General features: G+C 48.5%; 1 protein-coding gene across 2 annotated transcripts; it reads left to right on the top strand.

Annotated features, from left to right (window-relative positions):
* The first annotated feature begins 178 nt into the window (after nt 1-178).
* ambra1b (autophagy/beclin-1 regulator 1b) lies at nt 179-17,705 on the top strand. 2 transcript variants are annotated; one of them, XM_085281022.1, is made up of 19 exons: nt 179-472; nt 2,924-3,124; nt 3,675-3,733; nt 3,960-4,143; nt 5,242-5,414; nt 5,561-5,627; nt 6,057-7,573; nt 7,885-7,971; nt 9,509-9,697; nt 10,731-10,811; nt 10,900-11,000; nt 11,168-11,278; nt 11,464-11,652; nt 11,740-11,894; nt 13,556-13,695; nt 14,066-14,170; nt 14,710-14,897; nt 15,219-15,341; nt 16,301-17,705. In XM_085281022.1, exons 2-19 carry the CDS (start codon nt 2,993-2,995, stop codon nt 16,774-16,776), a joined length of 4,077 nt encoding a protein of 1,358 aa, XP_085137148.1. In that variant the 5' UTR covers nt 179-472; nt 2,924-2,992; the 3' UTR covers nt 16,777-17,705. The 2 variants fall into 2 exon arrangements, with proteins under 2 accessions (XP_085137148.1, XP_085137147.1); XM_085281021.1 differs by having other exon boundaries at nt 2,919-3,124.
* Nucleotides 17,706-27,151: the final 9,446 nt, after the last annotated feature.

Raw genomic sequence — 27,151 nt, 5'->3', positions numbered from 1 at the left:
GCTGCTTCCTGCTGCCCAACAATATATGATAGGACTCCAGTGCTTGAATTACCCTCACAATAAAGCGTGAAACCGCCTTTCTTGAAAACAGTTTCTTTGATGGCTTCGTTTCCGGGCAGCGCTATTAAAGCCCTGGCGCAGGTGAGCAGACTCTTTCGTGATCGACGATTTTGTGTCTGGGCTCTGTTGGTAGGTCTGAGTATGTGGCTAGCGAACAGCTAGCAGGTTACGCAGTAGCAGTTTGACGTCGGGCAGCCTCTTTAAAATCGGACCAATGCCTTAGAAAAGCTTCTCTGTTCGCCCCCGTCTTGTAATACGAGCGCTGCCCGTTGAGGCCAGCGGTCGGTGCTCGGTAGAAGATCGGGATAAAGCGGAGGATCTTAGCGTACCGGCGCTCGTTGGTCACGGTCTCCGTTTTGGCCGAGCTAGCTGTTCAGTAGCTCTTAGCGCCGCAATGGATCCATAAAAGAAGGTAGGCCCGGCTCACAGCAGCAGCCTCTCATTCACGCCCTGTTTGCTCTCTGAATGGACTCCGGGCGGGTGAAAGTGTTGGATCTGTGGGCTCGGTTCGGCACGACGCTGCCTGGGAGCTACATGTAGGCGCTGAGGGGCTCCTCGGACGGTTCCGATCAGCTGAGGTCCACTCTTGGGTTCTGCTCGCTTCACCGCGGCTCTGGTTCCGTGAGCAGAGCGGGGGTGTGAGGCTTTGTGCCGGCTGGAGGCCCTCAGGCTCACAGTCAGCTGTGTGAAGCTGAAACATTTCTGTATTTTTATCATTTGCCTCGGACTGTGACAGGTGTGTTCACGGTGATGACGTTTCTGCCTCCGAACCTCTTTATTTCAGGTTCACGCGCCTCAGCTCTGGGTTAGGATCACCTGAGGAACCAGAACAGCCTCACCTGGCAAATTGCAAAGTGATGACGTTAAATCACCGGGTCTGTGGGTCTCAGACCCTGTACAGACGAAACAAACAGCCTGACTAAGCTCATGTAAAAAACAAAAACAGCTGTTTGTTCCAAAGCAGATGTTTGTAGAGACTGAGCACAGCTGGTATCAGTCTGCACATAACTCTTCATGAGAGGAGCACAGTGACACACAGAGACAGACTCCCTCAGAACTGAAACTGTGAAGTGTTGTGTGTCTCAGAGTACAAATACTGTGATAATTACTGCGCCAGCAGTATCTGTGGTAACAGGATAATATTTAGATCAAGTGGCTGGTACATAAAAAGTGGGATGAAAAAAGACGGGGGTACTGGGAGGCCAGGAAAGACTTACAGTGAGCTGTATGAGAGGCTAGACACTGAGGATGGAGAGACGGACTGGTATTGATTGGCTGGGCACAGAGGATGGAGATGGAAAGGATGCGCAGCAGGTTGGAGTAATTACGGACAGAGATGCAGACTACTAATGACTGAAAAGACTGTACCGCAACGATGGAAGTGGTACTTGGAATGGATGAAAGCTAGTTAGTGAACCAGGAAGTGCAGAGGACTAGTGAGGAGGGGAAAGGTGGTTGGTCCTAATGACATACCTGTGCAGGTGTGGAGATATCCAGGAGAGAGGGCAGGCTGTTTAACATACAAGACGTGTGCTGGTCCTGAAGAACAGGCTGAGCTGTAGTAACTGCAGAGGGATGAAGATGTGAGGAAGAGATGTTGAAGCTGGGCAAGAAGAGAGCTGATGATCCGTGAGCAGCAGTGTGGCTTCATGCTCTACAGACGTGATGTTTGCTTTGAGTGTTGATGGAAAGTTTAGAGAAGGTCACTGTGGTGCTGCACGAGGACGCATCTGAGGGCAGGGCATGTGTGAGGACAGAGGCAGTGGTGAGGTGTGCGCTCAGAGAGACAGATGTGTTGAAGGTGGGGGTGGGATTACGTCAGGGATCTGCTCTGAGCTTCTTCCTGTTTGCAGTGGTGCTGGACAGGCTGACAGGAGGAGCAGGTGGAGGTATGCTCTGAAGGTGGTGGAAGGAGCCGAGGTAATGAGGGTTTAAGTTTGGTCGACCATCCAAAGAGAGTGTGGGTGGAGATGTGTGACAGAAGGATGGCAGCAACAGTGAAAGGAAAGGTTCAAAGGTGGGGGTGAGGAAGCAGCAAAGTCTCTGCAGGATGTCTCCAGCTTCCTGTCCGGGCTCGGCACGTTCCTCTTTTCAGTAGTGGGGTCTAATTTTGTAGGTGGCGCCGTGGAGCGTGTGACGCCATGAAATCCGAGTGTTTTCTTACTGTGCTGAAAATCACACATGGTTAGATTTAAATGATCTCCACCGGTTGGTGACGCTGACGGCGCTCCCTCGTCCTGCAGCTGCACGCGCCATTTGGGTCTAAGTTTTAAATGGAAGCTCAGCTTCAGGGTCGTCAGTAAATGTGTTTGCAGCATCTGTTCCAGCTGCAGGCGACCAGTGAAACCAGTGAAACCTTCCCAGCTGCTGAGAGACGATTCTGATGTGTTCTGACGGTAAACTGATCTTTACTGAAGCTCGGCTGATGAAGGCCATTTAATGGTGCGACCTTCAGCCATCATCGCTGCTCTTCTTATCAGTTTAATATAGTTTTAATACGCCGAGTGATGGATTGAGATCAGTCAGCTGATAAATCTGGGTTTGTGTGTGACTGGCTCACTCCTGTTTTTGAGTAAATAAACCTTTAAGGCCAAATTATTAAAAACTTGTTTTCATAATTTTGGTGAATTTGATGGAAAAAGTGTGGAAATGAAACCATCACTGATGAAAGAGTCCAGCTGACTTCACACTAACACAGCAGCTGATGATTATTTTCATTCTGACACAAAATCAGAAATTCATGGTTCAGACATTCCTGCCCAAAGCCCGCCCCCTCGCTCTCCTGGCCTCAACTTCGCGCCGCAGCGTCATAGTAACCGTTTCTTTCAGCTCGATTTATTTCAGGTTGTTTTTCTCAGCCCAGACTCTGCATGGCGTCGGATTGGCAGCAGCGGGAGTGAGCAGCCAATCAGCCGAGGACACCGGTAGCATCATGGCGTCTCGTCAGAGGAACTCTGTCCGGATCCTGTCCAGCCGGGAGCGCGGCTCGCAGATCTTTGGCTCGCAGCGCCTCCTGCAGCTCCTGGTGGAGGAGAAAGTCCGCTGGATGAAATGGCAGAGTCAGGCAAGTTTCAGCTTCTTCTTTCCTCTAAGAACCAAACCGTTTTCAGACGGCGCCCCCTACAGCCTACTCCCAAATGACATGCTAATAATTTAGCTTTTATTGCTCAGGCTTTCTGATGGCTCTGTGCCTTCCTCCTGTTTGTGCGGTGACGCACTCATCAGTGCTTTTCAGATAAGAATCATCGTTAAAAATGGGTCCGAATCAGTTTTTATCAACTTTGTTTTTCCTTGAGTTTTCCCAGCAGCTGCTGGGATGCATGTGATGGAGGCCGTTTAACACCAGGATACGCCTGCCTACCAGCTTTGGCCACAGTGGGACAAATATGCCCGTCTGAGGCGCTTCTGCTGCACATTAGAGAAGTGAGAGCTGTGGGGGTCAGAGCGTTGTGGGGAGGAACTGAAAACAAAATCGTCCAGTTCCAGCCCGCAGGGCTCAGGAGGGCGTTGGTGGGGAGCGGTCGGATTGTTCGTAGCAGGCGGCGTTGCTGATGTGTTTGAGTGTGTGCTTGTGAGCGCTTCCCACTGACTGTGAATGTTTGTGTCTCCAACAGAAGGTGGAGCTGCCGGACAGCCCTCGCTCAACTTTCCTGCTGGCCTTCAGCCCTGACAGGTGAGTGAAGTCAGAGCACAGGTGGAGGCGGAGACTCCATCAGTACTGGATCTTTTTACCAGAGTATTATCGATGTAGTGGTGTTTAATCAGGATACTTTACCAAAAAGACACAAATGAGCTAAAGTGTATATAGTTGAGTTTGAGGTGGAGTAGGTGGAGCTGAGACTCTTTACTGGAGTAAAGAGTCTCAGCTGGGCCTTTCAGAGGAAACGTTGTGTCTGCAGGACCCTCATGGCTTCGACCCACGTCAACCACAACATTTACATAACAGAGGTGAAGACTGGAAAGTGCCTACATTCCTTAGTGGGCCACCGTAGAACCCCCTGGTGTGTGACCTTTCACCCCACAATTCCTGGCCTGGTGGCCTCTGGGTGCCTTGATGGCGAAGTCCGGATCTGGGACCTGCATGTGAGTACCCCCCCCCCCCCCCCCAACATTGTACAGCAGTGCAGCAGTCGGGCAGGGTGCTAAATGCTTTCATGTCAGCCTGTTGATGAGCACATGGAGTCGGTGTTTCTGTCGAGCTGCACTCTGGAGTGTCCTCGCTCACGCAGCGGGACATCAGACTAGGGCTGGGCCGTATCATGTCACGGTACTACCGGTGTAATGTTGGGCAACGTTAGGAAAATGAAATATGGCGATAGAATATGGGTAAAACGCGCATGTGCAGCGCCTTTGTTTACATACGCACATGGAGGCGACACAGAATGAGGAGAGTGAAAGCAAATCGTTGAATGAAACAATGAACCTGAACTGGTTTGTAAAAATGCTGCAGCTTCACTGGTGTGGAACTGGTTTAGCTTTTGTCCCTCAGATACACAACAAAGCACTATTTTTGGTAGCGCATGCTAGCGGGCCGTCGTTATTACCGTGTTGTTTGGAAAATACGGCGCACTTAAAATCAATCCTTTGATTTTTCTGAAAGTCGACAGAGCCCCTTATAATCCCGTGTGCCTTATGTATGAACTCTGGTTGTGTTTACTGACCTCGAAACGATTTTATGTGCACGGTGCTCGAAAATCTGTCACATGTTTCAGTACGACTTTGCTGAGCTACGAAGCCGCACCGCTTGATGGATTGTCGGAGCGTTACGGCTATCGTAGGCGGAGCCTCGCGGAGTGATACGTGCTGTGCTTCAACATAATGTTACCGTATTGTGTGTGTATAACCTCTTTTTAAGGTTTGTGGATGTTATACATGGTTATGCTGAGGATGTGTCGGCCAGTTTCCACTGAAATGCCTTTTGGTTAAACTGTCAGCGAGGAATTTGCATTTGCTCTGTTAAATGTTTATATAACTTTAATGCAGATAAAAAACAGCTGCTTGTTTCAGTGAAGATACATTGATTTGGGTTTTTTGCACTAATAAAGTTGTGGAGTTGTAAAGTATTTTGTCTCGTGTCAGTTATATCGTTATCGCAGATTTTCAAATGTATATGGTGATAAATATTTTTGGTCGTATCGCGCTGCTCTACATCAGATGTAACTGAGTAACTGTGTTCTGCAGGGCGGGAGTGAGAGCTGGTTTACCGAGAGCAACGTCGCCATCGCCTCCCTGGCCTTCCACCCAACTGCTCAGCTGCTCCTGATCGCCACCAACAATGAGCTCCACTTCTGGGACTGGAGCCGCCCCGAGCCCTTCGCCGTGGTGAAAACGGGCAGCGACACGGAGAGAGTGCGGTGGGTTAAACACGGCCGCTGGTCAGAGGTCGAGTCTGAGCGTGTGCATGACGTGACAGTAATAACGGAGCGTGCTGCTGTTACGTTTTTATTAACATATCGCTGGAGCCAGGTGTTTTCATCGACTTCTTCTCTGTGTCTGTCAGGTTGGTACGCTTCGACCCTCTCGGTCACAACCTGCTCACGGCGATCGTGAATCCATCCAATCAGCAGGTACGAAGATGATCTGAAGCCATTTCTTAGCGAGGTAGCGTCATGTTTCAGAGGATGACCGCCATGGTTCACCTACAACCTCAGCTGCACACCTCACCAAGAGAGCGAGTAATGCAAAAAAGAACATCACGCTGTATTATGTCATGGAGCTGAGGGCGTGCCGAGCACTGAGAGGTCTGAGGCACAGCTAGCACCGAGTCAGGTGGACCTGCCCCCTCGCTCCTGTGTGGATCCTCGGTTTGGTCGTTACAGTTTTCCTGTGTCTGTGTTACGATTGGTTGATTTTTCTGGGAGGTGACTGCAGATGCGTTTGCTGAGGATGACATCACCATGGCAGGTTTTGGGTGACAAGTAGAAGAGGTCGTCCTGTCTCTGCCGTTTAACCTGCCTTCAGTGATCAGGTGTTTTCTTCTTCTTTGCCTCCTTTAGGGCGAGGAGGACTCGGAGGTTCCCATGGACAGCGTTGAGATGCCTCACTTCCGTCAGCGCTCCTTCCTGCCTTCCCAGCCTGTTCGCCGCACGCCCATCCTCCACAACTTCCTCCACATCCTGTCGTCCCGCTCCCCTGGGGCTCAGGCCGGAGGCGAGCAGCCGCGGCCTCTCGGGGAAAATGGAAGTAACATGGCCGAGTCTCCCAGCATCCCTTTGGCCCAGTACCCCAGCTCGGAGCGCGGTCCGCCCCTGCCCGGCTGCACCCAGCACCTGGGCATGGTGTGCATGTGCAGTCGCTGCTCCATCAGTCGAACGGCGCCCCAGCCAGACGGAGCCTCTGTGCCTCCGCCCGATCCACGGGCATCATCAGACTCACTCCAGCCTCCCCCGGCCTCCACCTTCTCCTCAGCTCGTACTGAGCCCAGACAGCCCTCGGAGCGAACCTCCGCCTTTACCTCTGTCTACTACAGCGCCGGCGCTTCTCTTAACCCCGCCCCTCCGGGCGGCCACGAGCCACACTCCACGCCCAGACCGGCACCCGACTGGACTCGCAACCTGCTGAGTGTGAGGGAGGGGGGGATAAATCCTGGCATGCTGCCTCCCAGAACCTCCGCCTCCTCCTCCATCAGCCTTCTGTCTGTGCTCCGCCAGCAGGAGGGCTCCTCTCACTCCCCCGTCTACACCTCCGCCACCGAGGGGCGGGGTTTCCCCCAGCAGGGAGAGCCCGGAGCCCGGGATACCGCCAGCACGAGCAGCGGGCATCACCCGTTCTGGGACAGTGCCCGTGGTAACACGGCCTCCTTCCGCAACGTGCTGCAGTGCAACCTGAGCCGCTACTTCCTGGAGATCGGCCCCATCGACATGGAGCCGGCGCTGGGCGGCGCCATGGCCGACGGAGGCCAGGAGCAGAGTCAGGAACTGCTCAACAACAACATGGACCCGGACCGGCCCGGGCCTTCCTCATCCTCCTCCACCCCCACCATCATCCACTACCAGCCTCCCCTCCCCCCGCCCCCCAGCTCCCACAGCCTGGAGAACAACGTCCCTCCCCCCGCCTCCCGTGGTCACCTGAACCGCTGCCGGGCCTGCCACAACCTGCTCACCTTCAACCACGACTCCCAGCGCTGGGAGCGCAAGACTTCCTCCGCCTCCACCTCCATGCTGGAGCCTCCCTCTTCCTCCTCTGCTTCTTTTCCCTCTCCTTCCTCTCACTGGCAGCCCGATGAGGCCAGAAGGATGCTAGAAGTCCAAACACAGGAGAGGAGGGCGCCTCCTGAGTCCAGCGAGCAGCCGCCTCCCCCAGCAGCAACAGTGGGAGGAACAGGAGTGGCCTTCCCCATTGCCCCGTCCTCTACCCAGCCCGGGGAGCAGACGGTGGGCCTGGTGTACAACCAGGACACAGCGCAGTGGGAGAGGGTGTACCGGCAGGCTGCGTCAGGCCGGCCGGCGGAGCCACCAGAGGCCTTAAGCCAAGAAATGCCCGTCGACCCGCCAGACGAGGACTCCCTCAGGAGGTACGTCACCTTTTCTTTTCACCATCGCAGCTTTATGAGGTCAGATTCTGGTCCTTCCATCGGACCGTAGCTCCTAAACGAGCCTCTTGTTTTACTCGTGAACTCACCAGGAGAGTGTTAGCTGAGCTGAGCTCAGCCCCCTGCTGGGCTTTAGGAAGAATGCAGGTTTAAGGCAGCACTGTGAGGGTGACTTTGGAGTCTATCTGCTTGATATCACACAGTTAGCTGAGCATGAAAGCAGTGCTTATAATCAGCTACCATCTGTGTCTCGAACACTGAGCGCGCTCTGTGTGCCTCTGTTTCTCGCCCAGGCGGCTGCTGGAATCCTCTCTCCTGTCACTGTCTCGCTACGACATGTCCGGCTCCAGAGACCACCCCATCTACCCCGACCCAGCCAGGTACAGAAGCACCGCCGTGTACCTCGAGTCTAGGTTCAATATGGGCTTTGATTTAACTCTCCCAGGCCAGCTTGGCATGAGTCGCAGTTCAGAATAATCCTCCTTTATCTCACACTGGACTGCATTAGAGGTGTCTGCTCTCTGTGACATCACACAGATCTAAACGTAGAAAAAGCTGCTGACACGTTGAGCTCATTAAACTAGTTCTTAAAAATGTGAACGCCGGATTCAGGAAGTGGGAACAAAAAGGAATAACAGCGATTTGTACAGTAATGAAAGATGGCCATTTGATGAGTTTCCAAGATTTAAAAGATCGGTATAGTCTACAGAAAACCGATTTTTACCGGTACCTGCAACTCAGAGACTACTTTTCAAAGGAAGTACGAAGTTCGCGTAAGTCTTATGGCATCCTGAATTGTATAATTAAATCATACAGGGGCCTCCAATTCAAGGAGATTTCTGTACTATATAAAAATCTGAGAGATCACGGCAACATCAACTGAATACATAAAAAAGAAATGGGAGCAGGAAATAAAAACTGATATCTCAACTGAGGAATGGTTAGATATGTGTGACACCCAGAACACAACCACTAACTCAAGATGCTGGAGAGAATTTGGGTGGAAACACCTTACTCGATTCTTTATTACACCAAAAATCAAAAGTAAACAGACTCAAGACAGGTTGCCATGCTGGAGAAGATGTGGTAACATGGAAGCACACCATACGCACGTGTTTTGGGAGTGCCTGAAACTGCATCATTTTTGGAAGAACGTGAGTCTTGTAATAGGCAATATCTTGGGCTATCAATTACCACACAATTTTAAAACTGTGTATCTTGGGAATATTAGAGAGTATGTTCTGTACGACGACTTGTATTTGACAAAAATCCTATTGATAGCTGCAAAGAAAGCTATAACAAGAAACTGGTACAAACTGGCTCCGCCTTCATCACAAGACTGGTTAAATATTGTTGGAGAAATCTGTGCAATGGAAAAAATGACTTACATTCTCAGATTAAAGGAAGATATTTTCGTTGCTAAGTGGGAGAAGTGGACATTATATGGCACCAAGGAAAGTTACTGAACGAACAAAACATCTAAGGTCTATAACTCTGTATATCTATTGATGCATGCCCGTATAAAAGTACGTATATAAGCTGGAGTATGTATGCTGCGGAGTAAAGGCATGCATACGGTAGTTGATTAGAATTGGCACCCACAGCTTTTGTTTGCTTTAGTTCTGTTTGTTTTCACTGTGTGCTTGCATGGTTATTTCTCCTGTAATGCAAAACATGTCTATGTTTAAACTGTGACAAAACTATCAATAAAAATTACAGTGTCAAAAAAAAGTGAACGCCCACCAATAAGACCTGAACGCTGCAGCGGGGGTTAAATGTGAGCTGCTGCACACGCTTGTGTTTCTGGGTAAATGATGGACAAAGCCGAGGTCGCTGGGTTTGCCTCTGTCGAGGTCAGAGTTTGAGAGGTTTCTGCAGACGCTTGCTGATAAAGAGTTTTTGCCCTCTGCTGTGCAGGCTTTCTCCAGCAGCTTACTACGCTCAGAGGATGATCCAGTATCTGTCGAGGCGCGACAGCATTCGCCAGCGCTCGCTCCGCTACCAGCAGAACCGGCTGCGGGCCATGTCGTCCTCCTCGTCGGACAGCCCGGCCAGCAACCCGCCCAGCTCCATGGACAGTGGCGACGTGGACTTTGAGGATCTCGAGTAAGTTTCAGTCGCCTTCCTCTCATGGCTCACACAGCACACTGTGACCTGAGCCGGTCTTATCCTGTCAGCGCAGCCGCTCGTTAGGTTGGCTCGTTAGGTTGGCTCGTTAGGTTGGCTCGTTTCGAGTAAAACGAATCAGAAGTTTATTCTGTTCACTGGGACGTTTCATCACTGGTCCAGGTGACTGCAGGTTTCAACCTTATTTGCACAATGACTGAAACTAACAACAGGCTGTGAGGTCAGTTTATGATCACTGATCAATAACCATCAGTCCCGGTCACAGAGAGCTGGGCAATGGCTGCAATCACAGCTTTGTAAGATGGCGACAGATGTACCCTTAGGCCCCTCCTCCATTCAGAGATGGTCTTTCCCTTTTCACTCAAACCAGCGTTCCTCCCTGTCCAGGATGTGACATCATCATTAAGGCGTGGCCACGGGCCCTGGCCCTTGGCTCTGGTGGATTATTGAGCGTGCGTTAGGAGGAGTGGTTAAAACTGTGTAATGGCGGTCCATCATCGAAGATTAGAAAATGAATCGGGACAAAACGCTGTTCTGGAGTCCGTTCAGGAATTTTCCTCAGATGTTTAAAATCGCTGAAATCAGACGTGAGCTCGTAAATTATTGTCACGTGCCGTCAGGTAGGCGGGTCCACAGACGGCGTTTGTGCCCCGCTCTGAGCTGTCCTGTAGAAACGCAGCGTGCAGCCCTGATGTTGTTGACTCGAGTCCTCGTGTTTCCGTCCCAGCTTCTCCCGTGGTGGGCGGGGCTCTTTTCACCGCGCTGTAGATATGTTTGCGTGCAGCGCGTCTCAGCTGCCCTCTTATTGGCCACAGCTAAATTCAGTTGTTTTCAGAAGAGGCTGAATTTAATTTACTTTTGTTTAATCAAAACCAAGACGGGAAACTGGCGATGCTGGCGGGTTCAGATCATGTGATTACAGCGATGAATGACATCACCGCAGTAACGAGTTTTGATGCGTCCGAACGCTGGTTGAGTCGCGGTTGTTCAGTCCTTCTCTTTGTTTCTGCAGCGACAACAGTGACAGAACGCGACACCGGACGCCTCGAAACGCCAGGATGTCTGCGCCCTCGCTGGGCCGCTTCGTCCCTCGGTGAGTTGGCTCCGAACCCGCCGCTGAACCTGGTAAACTCGCGCTCGCCGCTTTGGTTCTCATCTCATTTCTGTTTGTCATCCTGCAGCCGATTCCTCCTGCCCGAGTACCTGCCCTACGCCGGCATCTTCCACGAGCGAGGGCAGCCCGGGCTCGCCACACACTCCTCTGTCAACAGGGTGCTCGCAGGTATGCACACACACCTTTATTTAAAAAGAAGGCGGCTCATATCCGACCTCCGTCAGGACACGGTGACCACAAAGTTGTTTTTTTTTTTTTTTTTTTTTTTTTTTTTCTTCAAATGGAGATGTGGGTTACCGAGCATGCCCAGTGACGCCGTTTCCTGTCCTCCACAGGGGCGTCGATCGGGGACGGTCAGTCTGCGGTCGCCAGCAACATCGCCAACACCACGTACCGCCTGCAGTGGTGGGACTTCACCAAGTTTGACCTTCCTGAGATCAGCAATGGTACGACAGCGCGAGGCCGAGGGTTTGAGTCCTCCGCTTTAGTTCAACTTTTTCTGTTCAGTTCCTGCTCAGCCCGGTTTGGAGGGGTTAAAGGTCACCCACTCTGACGGGGTTTAACAAACAAGCCGCTCTGAGTCTGTTTGTCTGAACGCCTCACAGTCTCCGTCTCTCTGCCCCCCCCACAGCCTCAGTCAACGTTCTGGTGCCAAACTGTAAAATCTACAACGACGCCAGCTGTGACATCTCTGCGGACGGGCAGCTGCTGGCGGTTTTCATTCCCAGCAGCCAGCGCGGTTTCCCAGACGAGGGCATCCTGGCCATCTACTCGCTCGCCCCCCACAACCTGGGAGAGATGCTGTACACCAAGCGATTCGGTACGTCCTCACAGAGACGGCGGCTCTCTCTGTCACACGTCCAGGTTTGTAGGATGGTGACGGTGACAGCGGTGTTTTCTCCCTCAGGTCCAAACGCCATCTCCGTCAGCTTGTCTCCGATGGGCTGTTACGTGATGGTGGGCCTGGCCTCCCGCAGGATCCTGCTGCATCCCACCACTGACCACATGGTGGCGCAAGTCTTCCGCCTGCAGCAGCCGCACGGAGGAGAGACGTCCATCAGGGTGAGAGGGGCCTCAGATTTATTTGATAGAAAGCTGCAGGTCAGGTTTGTTTTTACAGAGGACAAATCGAAAAACTGATGTCAGATCAGCGGGCAGCATGTAAACGATGATGATGTCAGACAAGTTGAAGAGTTTGTGTGAAATTCAGATTTTTTTTTTTTTTTTAAGGGAATTTTTCCTCCACATACATGAAAACTCACCAAGTCTTATTTCATGTTTCACTGTAAAAGGCTGCTGGGGTGTGAGTCTGATAACCTGAGAAGGATTTAGAAATTGGTACCATAGGCGAGTTTGAATCTCAGTAAAGGTCAGAGGTAGGAGTGGGCGATAGAAACGATATAAATTTGTCCAACGATAGAGATTTTGACTATATCGCGCTATCCCGAAAGCGCATGTTGATGATGTCATCAAGCTGCGCCTGTTTTGGTCGAAAGCACCGCAGCGGCTACAACCATTATCATCTGCAAATGATGGCGACAGTCACAGCAAAGAGATGAAGCACTGTTGAAATATGGGGAAAGCCAAAAACTGCGCTTCCTCCACTTCCGTACCTTTGATTCATTAATGTTGAATCCTCTCACAGCTGCTCTATTCCCATGTTGTTGCAGTATATTAATAACTAACCTCGTATTGTGGATGAATAATCTCAGTTGTTCTCCTGACTGAAGTTTGGCCCGTGTACAGCATCCTGCTATGCGATTGCATTTGTCCCTGACCACCAGAATCCCTCACATTAACTTTTATCGAGTGGAAAAAAGTTGGCGTTCATCCTCCAGCTTCACTGTGCTAATGTTATGCTAACATAGCTGTGTCGCTAGCAATCACTTAGCACAACATTATATACCAGCTAGCCCAACTTCAGTAACCCTGCAAACATCACTGCTGTTTAGTTTCTGTCTTCATTTATGTTGGAAGTGATAGCAGAGCTGTACGTTTGAATTAGTTTCAAAAATCTCAGTCAGAACATGCTATGAAATGTTTGGGTGGAAGCTAGCGAGCTAACTTCCTGCTAACTTCTAACTCGGTTAAATTTAATAACTTCTGTTTTCGTGGATGCCTGGATGTTAAACTTAATTGTTACACCTGGTAAAGCAGCAACGCTGATGATTTAATTAAAGATGAAAGACTTTAGAGTTTTTTAACTCTCAGTGTTCGTTTGACTTTTGGACCTGAAGTTGACGGCGTTTTGGACCCAGATTACTCTGAAGCTCCTCACTACAGCAGCCGTAATGCTCTGACCATCCATCAAGCTGTGCGGCTTACCACAGTTGTACTAAAACATTTTAACAGATTTCTGCAGCCAAAAGAAGAAAAGAATATATCGTGATATATATCGTTACCGCACATGCTTAAAATTATATCGCGATATGGATTTTAGGCCATATCGCCCAGCCCTAGTCAGAGGTCAACTTTTTAAAAAATCCTGAATAGCAAGTAGTACCGCCCACTGCCAGTGTTTCGTTATTTTCAGGAGAACATTCTCTAAAGTTGAGCACAGAGAATGGGACGCTCCCCGCGCTGCAGAGTCCACGTTCCAGAAAACAAAAGTGAGCGGTGAGCTCAGATCCAGGACGAGCTCCACATCCCGTCGTTTGGGAAAAGCTGGTTTTACGCAGCTTTGCTGTGGCATGTGCTTCAGCTGCAGTGTGTCTGTGTTTCAGATGGTGTTCAACGTGGTCTACCCCATGGCTCCGGACCAGAGGCGCCACGTCAGCATCAACTCTGCTCGCTGGCTGCCGGATCCAGGGATGGGACTGGCTTACGGAACCAACAAGGGAGACCTGGTGATCTGCCGGCCTGTGTGAGTCTGCAGGCACGAAAACAAAGTCCTGCTAAGTCAGACATCTCAGACTCAAAAACGCTGGTCGGGGATGGAGGTCGGTGTGCAGATTCAGGCTTCTGCAGCTGACTGTGCGAATGAGAAGCTGCAGACTGAGCGTGACGTTAAATAACCGAGCACGCGTTCAGCTGTCCTGCTCTCAGAGCTCCCTCGCGTCTTCTGATCTGATTATCCTCAAACCGAGCAGGAAGACCATTAACTGGAAGAGCCCGATTAGTGTGTTTTAATGCAGTTGTGTGAGTCCACGAAGCCCCCCCCCCGTGAGGCTTCCTGAGTGGAAGTGAACTGACCAGCTTTGGTTGTGTGTGTGTGTGTGTGTGTGTGTGTGTAGGTTCTATCGAAGCGACGGCGAGAGCCCCAGCGAGTCGAGCAGCGAGCCACTGTTCAGCGTCAACAACAGCGGAACGAGCCGGAGCCGAGGCTCCGACAGGCCGGGGTGAGTTCAGGGCCTGCGGCGATGTTTGCGCCTGCTTTTTATCTGCTCGTAACGTGTGGTCGGCGTCGCAGGTGACGGGCGCTCGGGTTATTTGACCCTTTTAAAACCTGAAACGTGAAATCTTCACGTTGTGGAGTGTTTGAACCTTGAGACAAAGTATATCAAATCTGCATGTAGGCATTCTAATTTGTTACATAACCATATTTCTGCAATTTAGTCATTAAAAACTTTGATATCATTTATTTTGAGAGTAAAGAAGTCACACTGATGATGAAGAAGCCTGAAAGCTCACAGAAACACATACGAAACGCTGGGCTTTGAAGGGTTAAAGCTGCATTTTGTACATTTGTTTGAAAATGGATTCAAAGCTTCGGCAGAAACTGAACCAGGTAAGAACAGCGTGGAGGCGGGGCTAAAAAGAAACGCACACAGCTCAGTCTCCTCACACCTCTCCATCGATCGCTGCCCCCTGCTGGTGAGAGTTTATCGCTACGTGTCTGGATCTTTGAGTTTCTGATTGGCCTGTGATTCATTTTCAGGCCGAACCGCTCGGGCTGGACGCCGGGCAGAGACATGGGACTGATGAACGCCATTGGCCTGCAGCCCCGACACCCCACCCCTTCAGTGACATCGCAAGGAACCCAGACGCCAATCATCCAGCTGCAAAACGCTGAGACTCAAACAGAGAGGGAGCTGTCGGAGCCGAGCGCCTCGCAGCCTGCTCAGAGTACTGACACACACACACACACACAACCCCGTTCATCTATCTTAGTGAGGACCTTCATTGACATAATGGTTTCCCTAGCACCTAACCATTAAAAATGAATCCCTGACCCCAAACCTAACCGTAACCTAGTTGTGACCCTGACACTAAAACCACATTTTGAGTCTCAAAAATGCTTCAAACTCGTGAGGACCCACGAGGCCTGTTTGTCCCCACAAGTATAGTAAACTTTTCTGGTCCCCATGAAGATGTTAATACCCGTCCACTTTAAGTGTGTGTGTGTGTGTGTGTGTGTGTGGTCTCATCAGGTGTGTTTCTTCCCAGGTGTCCCTCCTGAAGCTCCGTCCACCAGTGGAGCAGCTCAGGCTCAGGTGGAGGCGTCTCAGAGCAGCCAAGCTCAGGAGGAAGTCCCAGCTGAAGCAGAGACCGGCACCTCCACCGCTGCTGGTACTCCACCCACTGACTTCTCAACACGACCTCATAATAACCTGTTACTGCGTCATCATCGTCTCATTTCTGCCTCCATGTTGATCCTCAGTTTTTACCTCGTTTGTTTTGTTACAAATATTTATATCAAACATTGTGCGTGTCTGTGTGCGCGCGTCTGTGCGTGTCTGTGTGCGCGCGTCTGTGCGTGTCTGTGTGCGCGCGTCTGTGTGCGCGCGTCTGTGTGTGTGTGTCTGTGTGTGTGTGTCTGTGTGTGTGTCTGTGTGTGTGTGTGTGCGTGTGTCTGTGTGTGTGTGTGCGTGTCTGTGCGTGTGCGTGTCTGTGCGTGTGTGTGTCTGTGTGTGTGTGTGTGTGTGTGTGTGTGTGTCTGTGTGTGTGTGTGTGCGTGTCTGTGTGTGTGCGTGTCTGTGTGTGTGTGTGTCTGTGTGCGTGTCTGTGCGTGTGTGTGTCTGTGTGTCTGTGTGTGTGTCTGTGTGTGTGTGTGTGTGTCTGTGTGCGTGTCTGTGCGTGTGTGTGTCTGTGTGTCTGTGCGTGTGCGTGTGTGTGTGTGTGTGTGTGTGTGTGTGTCTGTGTGTGTGTGTGTGTGTGTGTGTCTGTGTGCGTGTCTGTGCGTGTGTGTGTCTGTGTGTCTGTGCGTGTGCGTGTGTGTGTGTGTGTGTGTGTGTGTGTGTCTGTGTGTGTGTGTGTGTGTGCGTGTCTGTGTGTGTGTGTGTCTGTGTGCGTGTCTGTGCGTGTGTGTGTCTGTGTGTCTGTGTGTGTGTCTGTGTCTGTGTGTGTGTGTCTGTGCGTGTCTGTGCGTGTCTGTGTGTGTGTGTGTGTGTGTGTGTGTGTGTTTTGGGTGAAATGTTGTGACTGTTTGTATTTAAAGATGAATATTTATAAACAGATGACCTGAGGGGAGACACGATGACGATCACGTGTTTATCTTCACGCTGTCTCTGTTGCTCTCTTTGCTTCAGGAGAGTCTTCGGAGTTCGGGTCTGGCGAGGACGCTCTGGCACGAATCCGCCGGCTGATCGCTGAAGGCGGCATGACGGCGGTGGTCCAGCGGGAGCAGAGCACCACCATGGCCTCGATGGGCGGCTTTGGGAACAACATCATTGTCAGCCACCGCATCCACCGCGGCTCGCAGACGGGCGCCTCCAGGCCCGCTGCCGAGCCCGTCGCCACGGCCCCCTGCACCTCCGGTCCGCTCCTCGTCGCCTCGCAGCCCCAGTCCTACCTGCGCCCAGCGCCGCAGGCCAGCGAACAGCTCGGTCCCGTGTGGGCTCCGCCGCCACCCACGCTCTCTCTGGCTGTGGACGTGGACGACGTGTTCGACGGCGGGCAGGCGGACGACAGCTCCTTGCCGGGTCCCTCCTCCTCCTCCTCTCACAGCCCCCTCCCTGGCGGTGGCGGCCCCAACAATTACCCCGGTGACCCATACAGCAGGTAGTCCTCCTATTGGCTGACGGTTAAGGAGGCTCCTCAAAGCCTTATCTCACAAAATGGGTGCTGCTTCGACCCCACACAGGGTCTCCCACCTGGAAACGAAGGGACACAAAGACCTCTCCTCCCCCCTCCCCCTAGCCTTTCTGTTGAGTGGCGTTGGCGCTCGTGAACCCAGACCGAAGCTAGACCGTCATCATTCCTCACAGGAGCTCCTACTTGAACGGAGGCACGGAGCTCCTCCCCACCTGATTCTCTCCCAGCACGATGAAGGTCGAGGTTCCTGACGCGCTGCGCCTGGTGATGGAGGGGTGGGGGTGTGGCTTCTTTCACATTTACTCCAACGTGCTGCATTTGGTGCCATGTGACGTTACCTTAGATGTGAAATAGTGATTGAAGTGTTTGAACTCAGCACTACGTTTTTGTACCGTGTCACTGCTGCGTGTGCCTGAGGCAGGACTCTGCACGGCGGCGAGCGACCACCGATGACTGAACGCACACGCTCGACTAAACAAACATGTCTCGAAATAATGCTGCAGCTCATCGAACACATGTTTGTGTTTAAGGCTGGAAACGAGGAGAATCACTTCCTGTTAGGGCAACGAGGAGGCGGAGATTCACCTGCTCTGACCCCTCCCCACCCCACCAACCCCACCCAGCTGCACTACAGTGTGTTTGGTGCTAACCGAGGGGTGTGTGTGTGTGTGTGTGTGTGTGTGTGTGTGTGTGTGTGTGTGTGTGTGTGTGTGTGTGTGTGTGTGTGTTCTCACTGAAACCACAGTTTGTCTGTTTTTTGTTTTTCTTTGGGGGGGGGGGGGTTAGCTGAGCGTCGTTTCCTGTCCGCCTCATCACGTTTGGATGTTTGCATCTCGGAGCGGTCTCAGTTCACAGTGAAGGTGATTGCGAGGTGGGGTTTGCACGACATGTTTAGCCGGTGGGGGCGGGGTTAGGGGTTTCACAGGGGCGTGGGGTTCTCTCGGGCTACGGTCCCTACGAGCTGGGTGAAAGGTCACGTGGGCGCCGCACTGACCGACGCTCTAAATGTAGAAACGACACCAAAACGTTCCAGGAAGCTGCGGCGTTTGTCCTCCGTGCAGGAACGACGCTGCAGCGTGAGCGTGCCGACCGCCAACTTCACGCTATGACTCAGACACCGGAGATCAATCGTGTCTGTAATGCTTTCATCCAAACTCGCCGATTGGTCGACATTCAGACTGCGCGGTCACTTCCTGCTGTTACTAACCAGGTGATGAGTGGATTTATTATCATCATTATTATTATGACTTTTTTATTAAGGACGGAGAACTGCAGACGAGTCTCCCTGACAGCTGTCGTCTTCTGTTAAACGACCAAAATAAAGTCCAAGACTTTTGTTTTCTTCCTTTTGGGGTTTTTTGTTTTTTGTTTTTTTTTTTTTGGGGGGGGGGGGTTAATGAGCCGAAGAGTCAAAATATGCGTGTGTGTGTGTCTACCACTACAGGAACTTGCTGTTGCTCGGTAACATCCAATCTAAACCCTCAGATTTCACTCAGTGTTCTTGGACAGCCTGTTAGTGACCTCACAGCAGCCATGTTATTGGTCCAGAGGCCACACCCCTAATAATACAAGCCCTTCTCCAATTAAGACAGGTGAGTTATAGAGCCCTGCCCCACAGGTGTTACAAAGGGGAAGTGATGTATAGAGACCAGAACAGTTTGTCTGTCAGGCTGTAGACGTTAGGAGTGTGTGGGGCCTCTGCTGGACGTCAGAGGAACTGCAGGTCTCGGTGTGGACGTTGCTGTTTGGTGCAGCTCATGTTGTTCGTATAGAGACTGAGGAGCACCTCGAGCACTTACCCACACTTTAAATGTCAGCTTTAAGAGTCGGGTCACCGAGCTCCTGTAGTGGAAGATGTCTGAGTGGACACACACACACACACACACACACACACACACACACACACACACACCTTTCCTCATCCTTCAAAATCCTGCAGAAGAAAACTTGAATTTTTGTGATCAAGCGCAACTTTTCCTTCCTGCAGCATCCAGCTGTCCTTTTTGTTTCCACGTGTGCTTAGAAGTTCATGTACTGATGGCATTTTAAGGTGGGGCTGTGGGTGGGGGTGCTGAGTGGAGCTCTGGGATTCATGACACTTTTTATTGAAGCTTTTACTCTGCAGGCGAGACTCTGAATGCTCCTCCTGGCTTTTTACTTGATCAGTGAAGATTTTAGAGTGTGTGTGTGAGATCAGGGTGGGGGGGTGGATGTGAATAGCGCAGCGGTGTGAGTCCGATCGGTACCTGTGTGTCAGACTGTGGAGTTTGTACAGCGCTAACGTGACTCTTTGCTTTGACTTTTAGATGTAATTAAAGAGCTTTGAGAGTTCCTCTGTGCTCCTCGTTTCTTCAGCTCACTGCATCACAAACACGCAGCAGATACGTCATCCACCCATATTACACCACCCTCACTGGCAGATGAACAACAAATGACAGAAAAGTTTGATTTCATTTTTTCACTGGTGTCACCGCCCCTTTACACTTAGAGAAAAACTATAATGGTTTAACTTTTAACTAATAAAGTCCCTAAGTGAAGTCTACTGCACAAACTAGTTCAGTCATGTGACAAGTGAGGCACTCTGGGTGTTCAAGACACCATTTTCAAAGTCTTGGTCCGCCTGGTTAGCTAATGAGACCACTATGCTAATTCTAAAAACTTTCTTTTCTTTTTGCAAAGGTAAGCTTTTACTCATTCAGCAATTCTAAACTTTAGATAAGATGTCATAGGTCACTTGTAACCTAGTTTGGTAATATTTCTGAAACAATTTGATCTAGAATCTACGGAGCCCCGCAGGGGACATGGGAGGAAAAAACAATTAAGACTGACTTTTGCGAGATCTCGCAAAACAAACTCGGGATCTCGCAAAAGTTTTAGCCGCATTCTTCGGAGGCCACCAGCTCGAAGCCGACCAGGAGGTCGAGGCACGATGTGCCGGGAAAGCGGTGTTCCTCCCGGCTGTAATAGGTCTCGACCTCCCGTTAGCTTCGAGGTAGTGGGTGTCAGGTCAGAGCACTTTTGCAAATATGTGATGTCTTGTAAACCGAGCAGGTATCTGATGTTTACACAACTACATTCAAGCCTCAAAATATCTTATGTGTATTTTGTGACCCAGAAAGAGTAACATTACAACTAAGTAGCTGCCGCCATTGTTGGAATTCAGTTAGTTTTGCGAGATCTCGCAAAAGTCCGTCTTAATTTTTTTTCTCCCATGTCCCCTGCGGGGCTCCGTAAGGATCAGTTTGTTAAATATCGCTGTGACAAATATGTCACATCGGGCATTAAACTCAAATTTTCTTGAAAAAGGTGATGTGACATATTTGTCACAAAAAGACAAACTGATCCTTTGCTTAGTCAGTTTAGCTCATTCAGTTATTTTAAGTAAACGTATTCTTTGTTGTTAATTCTCAGTCATATTTAACTAAATTCAAGCATAACTAATTTATTAAATTACCTGGATTTGTGATGGAACTTTACTTTAACTTTGTCGAGGCGTTTTTCAGTTACCCCCCATTTTTTTTTGTCATTTTCACTCTTTTGTAGAATGAATAAAAGGAAAAAACATAGTGTTCAAGATGCGCTGGAGTTTATCACTGCAGAGGACAGTGAGTATGAGGGATGTGAAAGTAGCTCAGATGAAGATTCTGGTGACCCTAATTATGATGAATCCAGTGATTCAGACAGTTGTGATTCTGAGACAGAGCCACATTCAAGCCATATTCTCACTGGGCAGCCCAAGGCAGCTATCAAAGGACAAAAATTCTCCTGGAGAAAGAAGATGTTCGAAACCCCTGAGGTCACATTCAAGGGACCCTGTGCCAAACCTCCAGATGAGATCCACACTCCACTGGAGAACTTCAAAAACTTCATCACAGATGATATGCTGCTGTTGTTAATGGAACAAACAAATTTATACAGTGTACAAAACTCCAACCATCTGAGAAATGTAAATACCGCTGTTAAAGAACTACAAATACTCATTGGTCTCTATCTGAGGATGGGTCTATGCCAAATGCCTGGAAATCGAGCATACTGGGAAAATGACACCAGGTGTCCTATGGTAGCAGATAACATGTCCCGCAACCGATTTCAAACCCTGTTGGGGTCTCTACATTTCACTGACAATACAGATTTATTACACAGAGATGCAGAAGACAAGTGCTGGAAGATCCGTCCATGGCTTGAAATGTTTCGCAAACAATGCCTGGATATCGTCCCAGAGGAGTACAACTCTGTTGATGAGCAAATGGTACCCTTCAAGGGACACACGGCCCAATCAGGCAGTATGTGAAGGGAAAGCCCCACCCCTGGGGATTGAAAACCTGGGCCCGGTGCTCATCCTGTGGTATGCTCCATGATTTTGTTGTTTATCAAGGTGGTACTGGGAAGAAGACTTTAGTTGGGATTGGAGGAGATGTTGTGGTGAAGTTGTGTGAAACTCTGCCAGCTGAGCAAAACTACAAAGATTTGCTGATAACATCTTCTCCTCAGCCCCACTTGTGCTCACACTTCTTCAGCGACAGATCTACTTTGTAGGAACACTTCGTGGAAATCGCTTAGCAGGTCGTCAGCTTGAAGATGAAAAAAGTCTTGATGAAAAAAGGCAGAGGATCTGTTGATGCCAGGGTGACTAAGGAGGAGAGCATGGTTATTGTGAAGTGGTATGACAACAAATCTGTTACCCTCATCTCATCCTATTGTGCAACTGAGCCTCAAGATACAGTCCGTCGCTGGAGCAAATCGGGCAAGGCATTTGTTGAGGTCAAAAGGCCACACATTGTGGAGTACAACACATTCATGGGGGGTATCGACCTGCTTGACGCCTGCATTGCAAGGTACAATACCACATGAAGTCACGGAGGTGGTATCTCCACCTGTCCTGCCATCATGCTCGGTGTTGTCAACGCATGGTTGATTTACTGTCGTGACTGCAAGCTACTTGTGTCCAAAAGCCACTGAAACAAAGAAGCTTCCAGGCAGAAGTTGCCACAAGCCTGATCCTTTGGAAATCACACAGGGGGGCCCATCACAAAACATCTCATCACCACCTCCACCACCCGAGAGAGTTCGAGTTGTACCTCCAACACTGGGCTGATTTATTTTACTTTTTTTCCAAGAAGCTTGTTGAAGTAAACCAAGAAGTGTTACCATCATTATCCATGTTAAGAATTTGACAATAAAAAGGAAATTCTGTTTTTAAAAGCAAGAAAGTGTTTACAGAATTACTTTCTAAATATGGAACAAATGTACCTTGTATGCCCGATGTGACGCATATGTGACATTTCAGATCTGGGGCAGTGGGTGGAGCTATTACAAAAAAAACTTCAGAAATGTGTTATATATGATTCATTTGATATAACTTACAACCCCCGTAATTTACATGAAAGTAGAAATAGGTCTGGGTTCTTAAGGGTTAACAGCAGAAGTTGTACCGATGTCAGTCTGCACCAGAACTTCAATTCAATTCAATTCAATTTTATTTATATAGCGCCAAATCACAACATAAGTCGCCTCAAGGCGCTTCATAGATACAGAGAAAAACCCAACAATCATATGACCCCCTATGAGCAAGCACTTTGGCGACAGTGGGAAGGAAAAACTCCCTTTTAACAGGAAGAAACCTCCAGCAGAACCAGGCTCAGGGAGGGGCGGGGCCATCTGCTGTGATTGGTTGGGGTGAGAGAAGGAAGACAGGATAAAGACATGCTGTGGAAGAGAGACAGAGGTTAATAACAGATATGATTCAATGCAGAGAGGTCTGTTAATACATTGTGAGTGAGAAAGGTGACTGGAAAGGAAAAACTCAATGCATCATGGGAATCTCCCGGCAGCCTACGTCTATTGCAGCATAACTAAGGGAGGATTCAGGGTCACCTGGTCCAGCCCTAACTATATGCTTTAGCAAAAAGGAAAGTTTGAAGCCTAATCTTGAAAGTAGAGATAGTGTCTGTCTCCTGAATCCAAACTGGAAGCTGGTTCCACAGAAGAGGGGCCTGAAAACTGAAGGCTCTGCCTCCCATTCTACTTTTAAATACTCTAGGAACAACAAGTAGGCCTGCAGAGCGAGAGCGAAGTGCTCTAATAGGGTGATATGGTACTACAAGGTCATTAAGATAAGATGGGGCCTGATTATTTAAGACCTTGTATGTGAGGAGCAGGATTTTGAATTCTGGATTTAACAGGAAGCCAAAACAGGAGAAATATGCTCTCTCTTTCTAGTCCCTGTCAGCACTCTTGCTGCAGCATTTTGGATCAGCTGAAGGCTTTTCAGGGAGTTTTTTGGACATCCTGATAATAATGAATTACAGTCGTCCAGCCTGGAAGTAATAAATGCATGAACTAGTTTTTCAGCGTCACTCTGAGACAGGATATTTCTAACTTTAGAGATGTTGCACAAATGGAAGAAAGCAGTCTTACATATTTGTTTAATATGTGCGTTGAAGGACATGTCCTGGTCAAAAATGACTCCAAGGTTCCTCACAGTGTCACTGGAGGCCAAGGTAATGCCATCCAGAGTAAGAATCTGCTTAGATACCATATTTCTAAGATTTTCAGGGCCGAGTACAATAACCTCAGTTTGATCTGAATTAAGAAGCAGAAAGTTAGCGGCCATCCAGGTCTTTATGTCTTTAAGACATTCCTGCAGTTTAACTCATTGGTGTGTGTTATCTGGCTTCATGGACAGATAGAGCTGGGTGTCATCTGCATAGCAGTGTAAATGTATGCTATGTCTTCTAATGATGCTGCCTAAGGGAAGCATGTATAATGTAAACAGAATTGGTCCTAGCACTGAACCCTGTGGAACTCCATAATTAACCTCAGTGTGTGAAGAGGACTCTCCATTTACATGCACAAACTGGAGTCTATTAGATAGATATGATACAAACCACTGCAGCGCAGTACCTGTAATACCTACAGCATGTTCTAATCGCTCTAATAGGATATTATGGTCGACAGTATCGAACGCTGCACTGAGGTCTAGCAGGACAAGCACAGAGATGAGTCCACTGTCAGAGGCCATAAGAAGATCATTTGTAACCTTCACTAAAGCTGTTTCTGTGCTGTGATGAGCTCTGAAACCTGACTGAAACTCTTCAAATAAACCTCTGCAGATGATCTGTTAGCTGTTTGACAACATCCTTGAAAGAGTCAAGGATGTTTGATATAAAGGAAGGTTGGAGATTGGCCTATAATTAGCTAAGACTGCTGGGTCTAGAGATGCTTTTTGAGTAAAGGTTTAACTACAGCCAGCTTGAAGGCCTGTGGTACATAGCCGATTATTAGAGATAGGTTGATCATATATAAGATCGAAGCATTAATTAATGGCAGGACTTCTTTGAGCAGTTTTGTAGGAATGGGGTCTAAAAGACACGTTGATGGTTTGGAGGAAGTAATTATTGAAGTTAACTCAGAAAGATCAATTAGAGAAAAAGAGTCTAACTTAACATCAATGGTACTAAGAGTAGCTGTAGATAATATTACATCTGTGGGATGATTATTGGTCATTTTTTCTCTAATGATAAAAATTTTATTTGTGAAGAAGTTCATGAAGTCATTACTAGTTAACGTTAAAGGGATGGTTGGCTCAACAGAGCTCTGACTGTTTGTCAGCCTGGCTACAGAGCTGAAGAGAAACCTGGGGTTGTTCTTATTTTCTTCAATCAGTGATGAATAGTAAGATGTTCTGGCTTTGCGGAGGGCTTTCTTATAAAGCAGCAAACTATTTCTCCAGGCTAAATGATGATCCTCTAAATTTGTGACACGCCATTTCCTCTCCAGATTACGAGTCATCTGCTTTAGGGTACGTGTTTGAGAATTATACCACGGAGTCAGGTACTTCTGATTAGAGACCTTAGTTTTCACAGGAGCTACAGTATCCAGAGTCGTACGTAGTGAGGAGGTGAAATTATTAACAAGATGATCGACCTCTGTTGGAGCAGCGTTCAGATAGCTGCTCTGCTCTGTGTTGGTACAGGGCATTGAAGATGATAACAGTGGGTGGATTATATTCTTAAACTTAGTTACAGCGCTTTCAGAAAGACATCTACTGTGATAAAGTCTACTCTCCACCGCTGTGTAATCAATTATTGTAAATGTAAATGTTATCAGGAAATGATCAGACAGGAGAGGGTTTTCAGGAAACACTGTTAAATGTTCAGTTTCTATGCCATATGTTAAAACAAGATCTAGAGTGTGATTACAGTGGTGGGTGGGTTCTTTTACATTTTGAGAGAAACCAATTGAGTCTAATAACAGATTAAATGCCATGTTGAGGCTGTCATTTTTAGCATCTACATGGATGTTAAAATCACCCACAATAATTATTTTATCTGAGCTCAGAACTAAATTAGATATAAAGTCTGAGAAATCAGACAGAAACTCTGTGTAAGGCCCAGGTGGACGATAGATGATAACAAGTAAGACTGGTTTCTGAGTTTCACAGCTGGGGTGGACAATGTTAAGCATCTGGCTTTCAAATGAATTAAAAGTCTGTCTTGGTCTTTCATTAATTAATAGGCTGGTGTGAAAAATTGCTGCCACACCTCCCCCTCGGCCTGTGCTTCGAGGTTTCTGGTAGTTAGAATGGCTCGGGGGTGTTGATTCATTTAAACTAACATAATCATCCTGCTGCAACCAGGTTTCTGTAAGGCAGAGTAAATCGATTTGTTGATCAATTATTAAGTCATGTACTAACAGAGACTTGGAGGAGAGAGACCTAATATTTAATAATCCACATTTCACTGTTTTACTCTTTGGTTCAGATGTGGATACTGTATTGTTCTTTCTTTGTGATTGTTTATGTTTAAGTTGTTTGTTGCTGGTTTTTAGTTTGTTTTTTGTCTGTTTGGGAGCTGACACAGTCTCTATGGAGATGGAACTTCATCTGTGGTTTTATTTGTTCGTGCTCACAGATTTGTTGCATCTTTTCTTTATTGACTCGATGATTTAAGCCTTGTTCGAAGCCCAGCTGATGTCCGCGGTGCATTTATCTGGGATAACCTGTCAGCTTCATTATTAAAACATGAAGTCCTGCAGTAACCACGAGGGCAGCTCACTGAGCTGGGCCTTCACATGCAGCAGTTTTCTGATTTCTGAATGCTGCAACTTCCTGTAACTCTGCTGCTGGAACACCTGGATTTCCACAATAAAGCATATTTCTGTTCTATATTTCTATGAGTGTTTACAGGCTTCAGGATGTGTGGGTAGGCGGTAAAAATGCCTTCTTTGGGATTACAGTTTTTCTTGATTGGTTATAGTGTTTAAGCAATCTAATGAAGCCAAATTTCAAAAGCATAATGCCACTTTCCAAAGAGCACACCCATTTCCCTGAGCTATGAACACTATGAACCGTTCCTGTGGTCACGCCGAGGAGTTACTTTAGAGCCTTATGTCGTGTGCACCTCCAGGCCGAGGCGACGCCTGCCACTTTGGCTCAAACAACGACGGATGGTGCGATCTGGCACTGATGTTCCTTGAGCATGAAGTTCAGCTTGGATCTCTTTAGAAGTCTTTCTGCGCTCTTTTGTTACCATTCGGATTATCCATCTCAATTTCCCTCCTGCGTCCAGGGAGGTTGGCTCCCATGGATCTGAAATTTGTGAATGCCGTGCAGCTGTAGTCACAGGAACATCTAGCTGCTTGGAGATGGTCTTATATCCTTTACCTTTAATCATTTTTGTCCAGGCCTGTTTCATGCATTTATTTTTTAAATAATTCATTTGAAGCATGGTTGAAAAGCAGTGTCCAACTTTCATTGGTTAAGATTAATAGAATTTTTATTTATTATTACTTTTGTCAGATTAAAGTTATTTCTGGGACCATTGTGGGTACCACCTTTGTCTACGTCTGTACATTGGTTGCATTTTTTGTGTTCAATGTGTACGACTATGTTATTGTGTGTGTGTTTTTGAGGCCTTGTGTGTGCTGTCTGTGGCAAAGTTTGGTTTTTCAGCAGGGTGAATGGTTTTGAGTGTAGAGCTGCATTTCAACCTGATAACACGATGTTTGGGAAATATGGTGAGACGTCATGGATTTGTGTTTACTGTTTGGGGAATACGAGGCATAGTTTCAAGGACTGTGTTTAAGCACTCGAGGAAAACGGTAATAAAGCTGATCTGAGCACAGCAGCCGAGTGACCCTGAGCTCCTTATTAGTGTTTAAAATGATATCGTTATGAGGCGGAGGAGGAAACACGGCATTTTGTCCACTTTAATGAGCTCTGCATAAATATTTGGAGGCTGGCTGAGAGTCCGGGCTGCTGCTCGGAGGGTCGAGGAACTCGGATGGCAGATCTGTGACTGCACTGCAGCACATTTGTGTCAGAGCGGAGGTTAATCAGATAACAT

Source organism: Mchenga conophoros, linkage group LG7 (assembly GCF_057382185.1).
Source record: "Mchenga conophoros isolate Kocher_MC1m ecotype Shallow Benthic linkage group LG7, M_conophoros_male_GT1.1, whole genome shotgun sequence".
NCBI lineage: Eukaryota > Metazoa > Chordata > Actinopteri > Cichliformes > Cichlidae > Mchenga > Mchenga conophoros.
The sequence above is the reverse complement of the archived record's forward strand: the minus strand, read 5'-3'. Positions and strand labels throughout refer to the sequence as shown.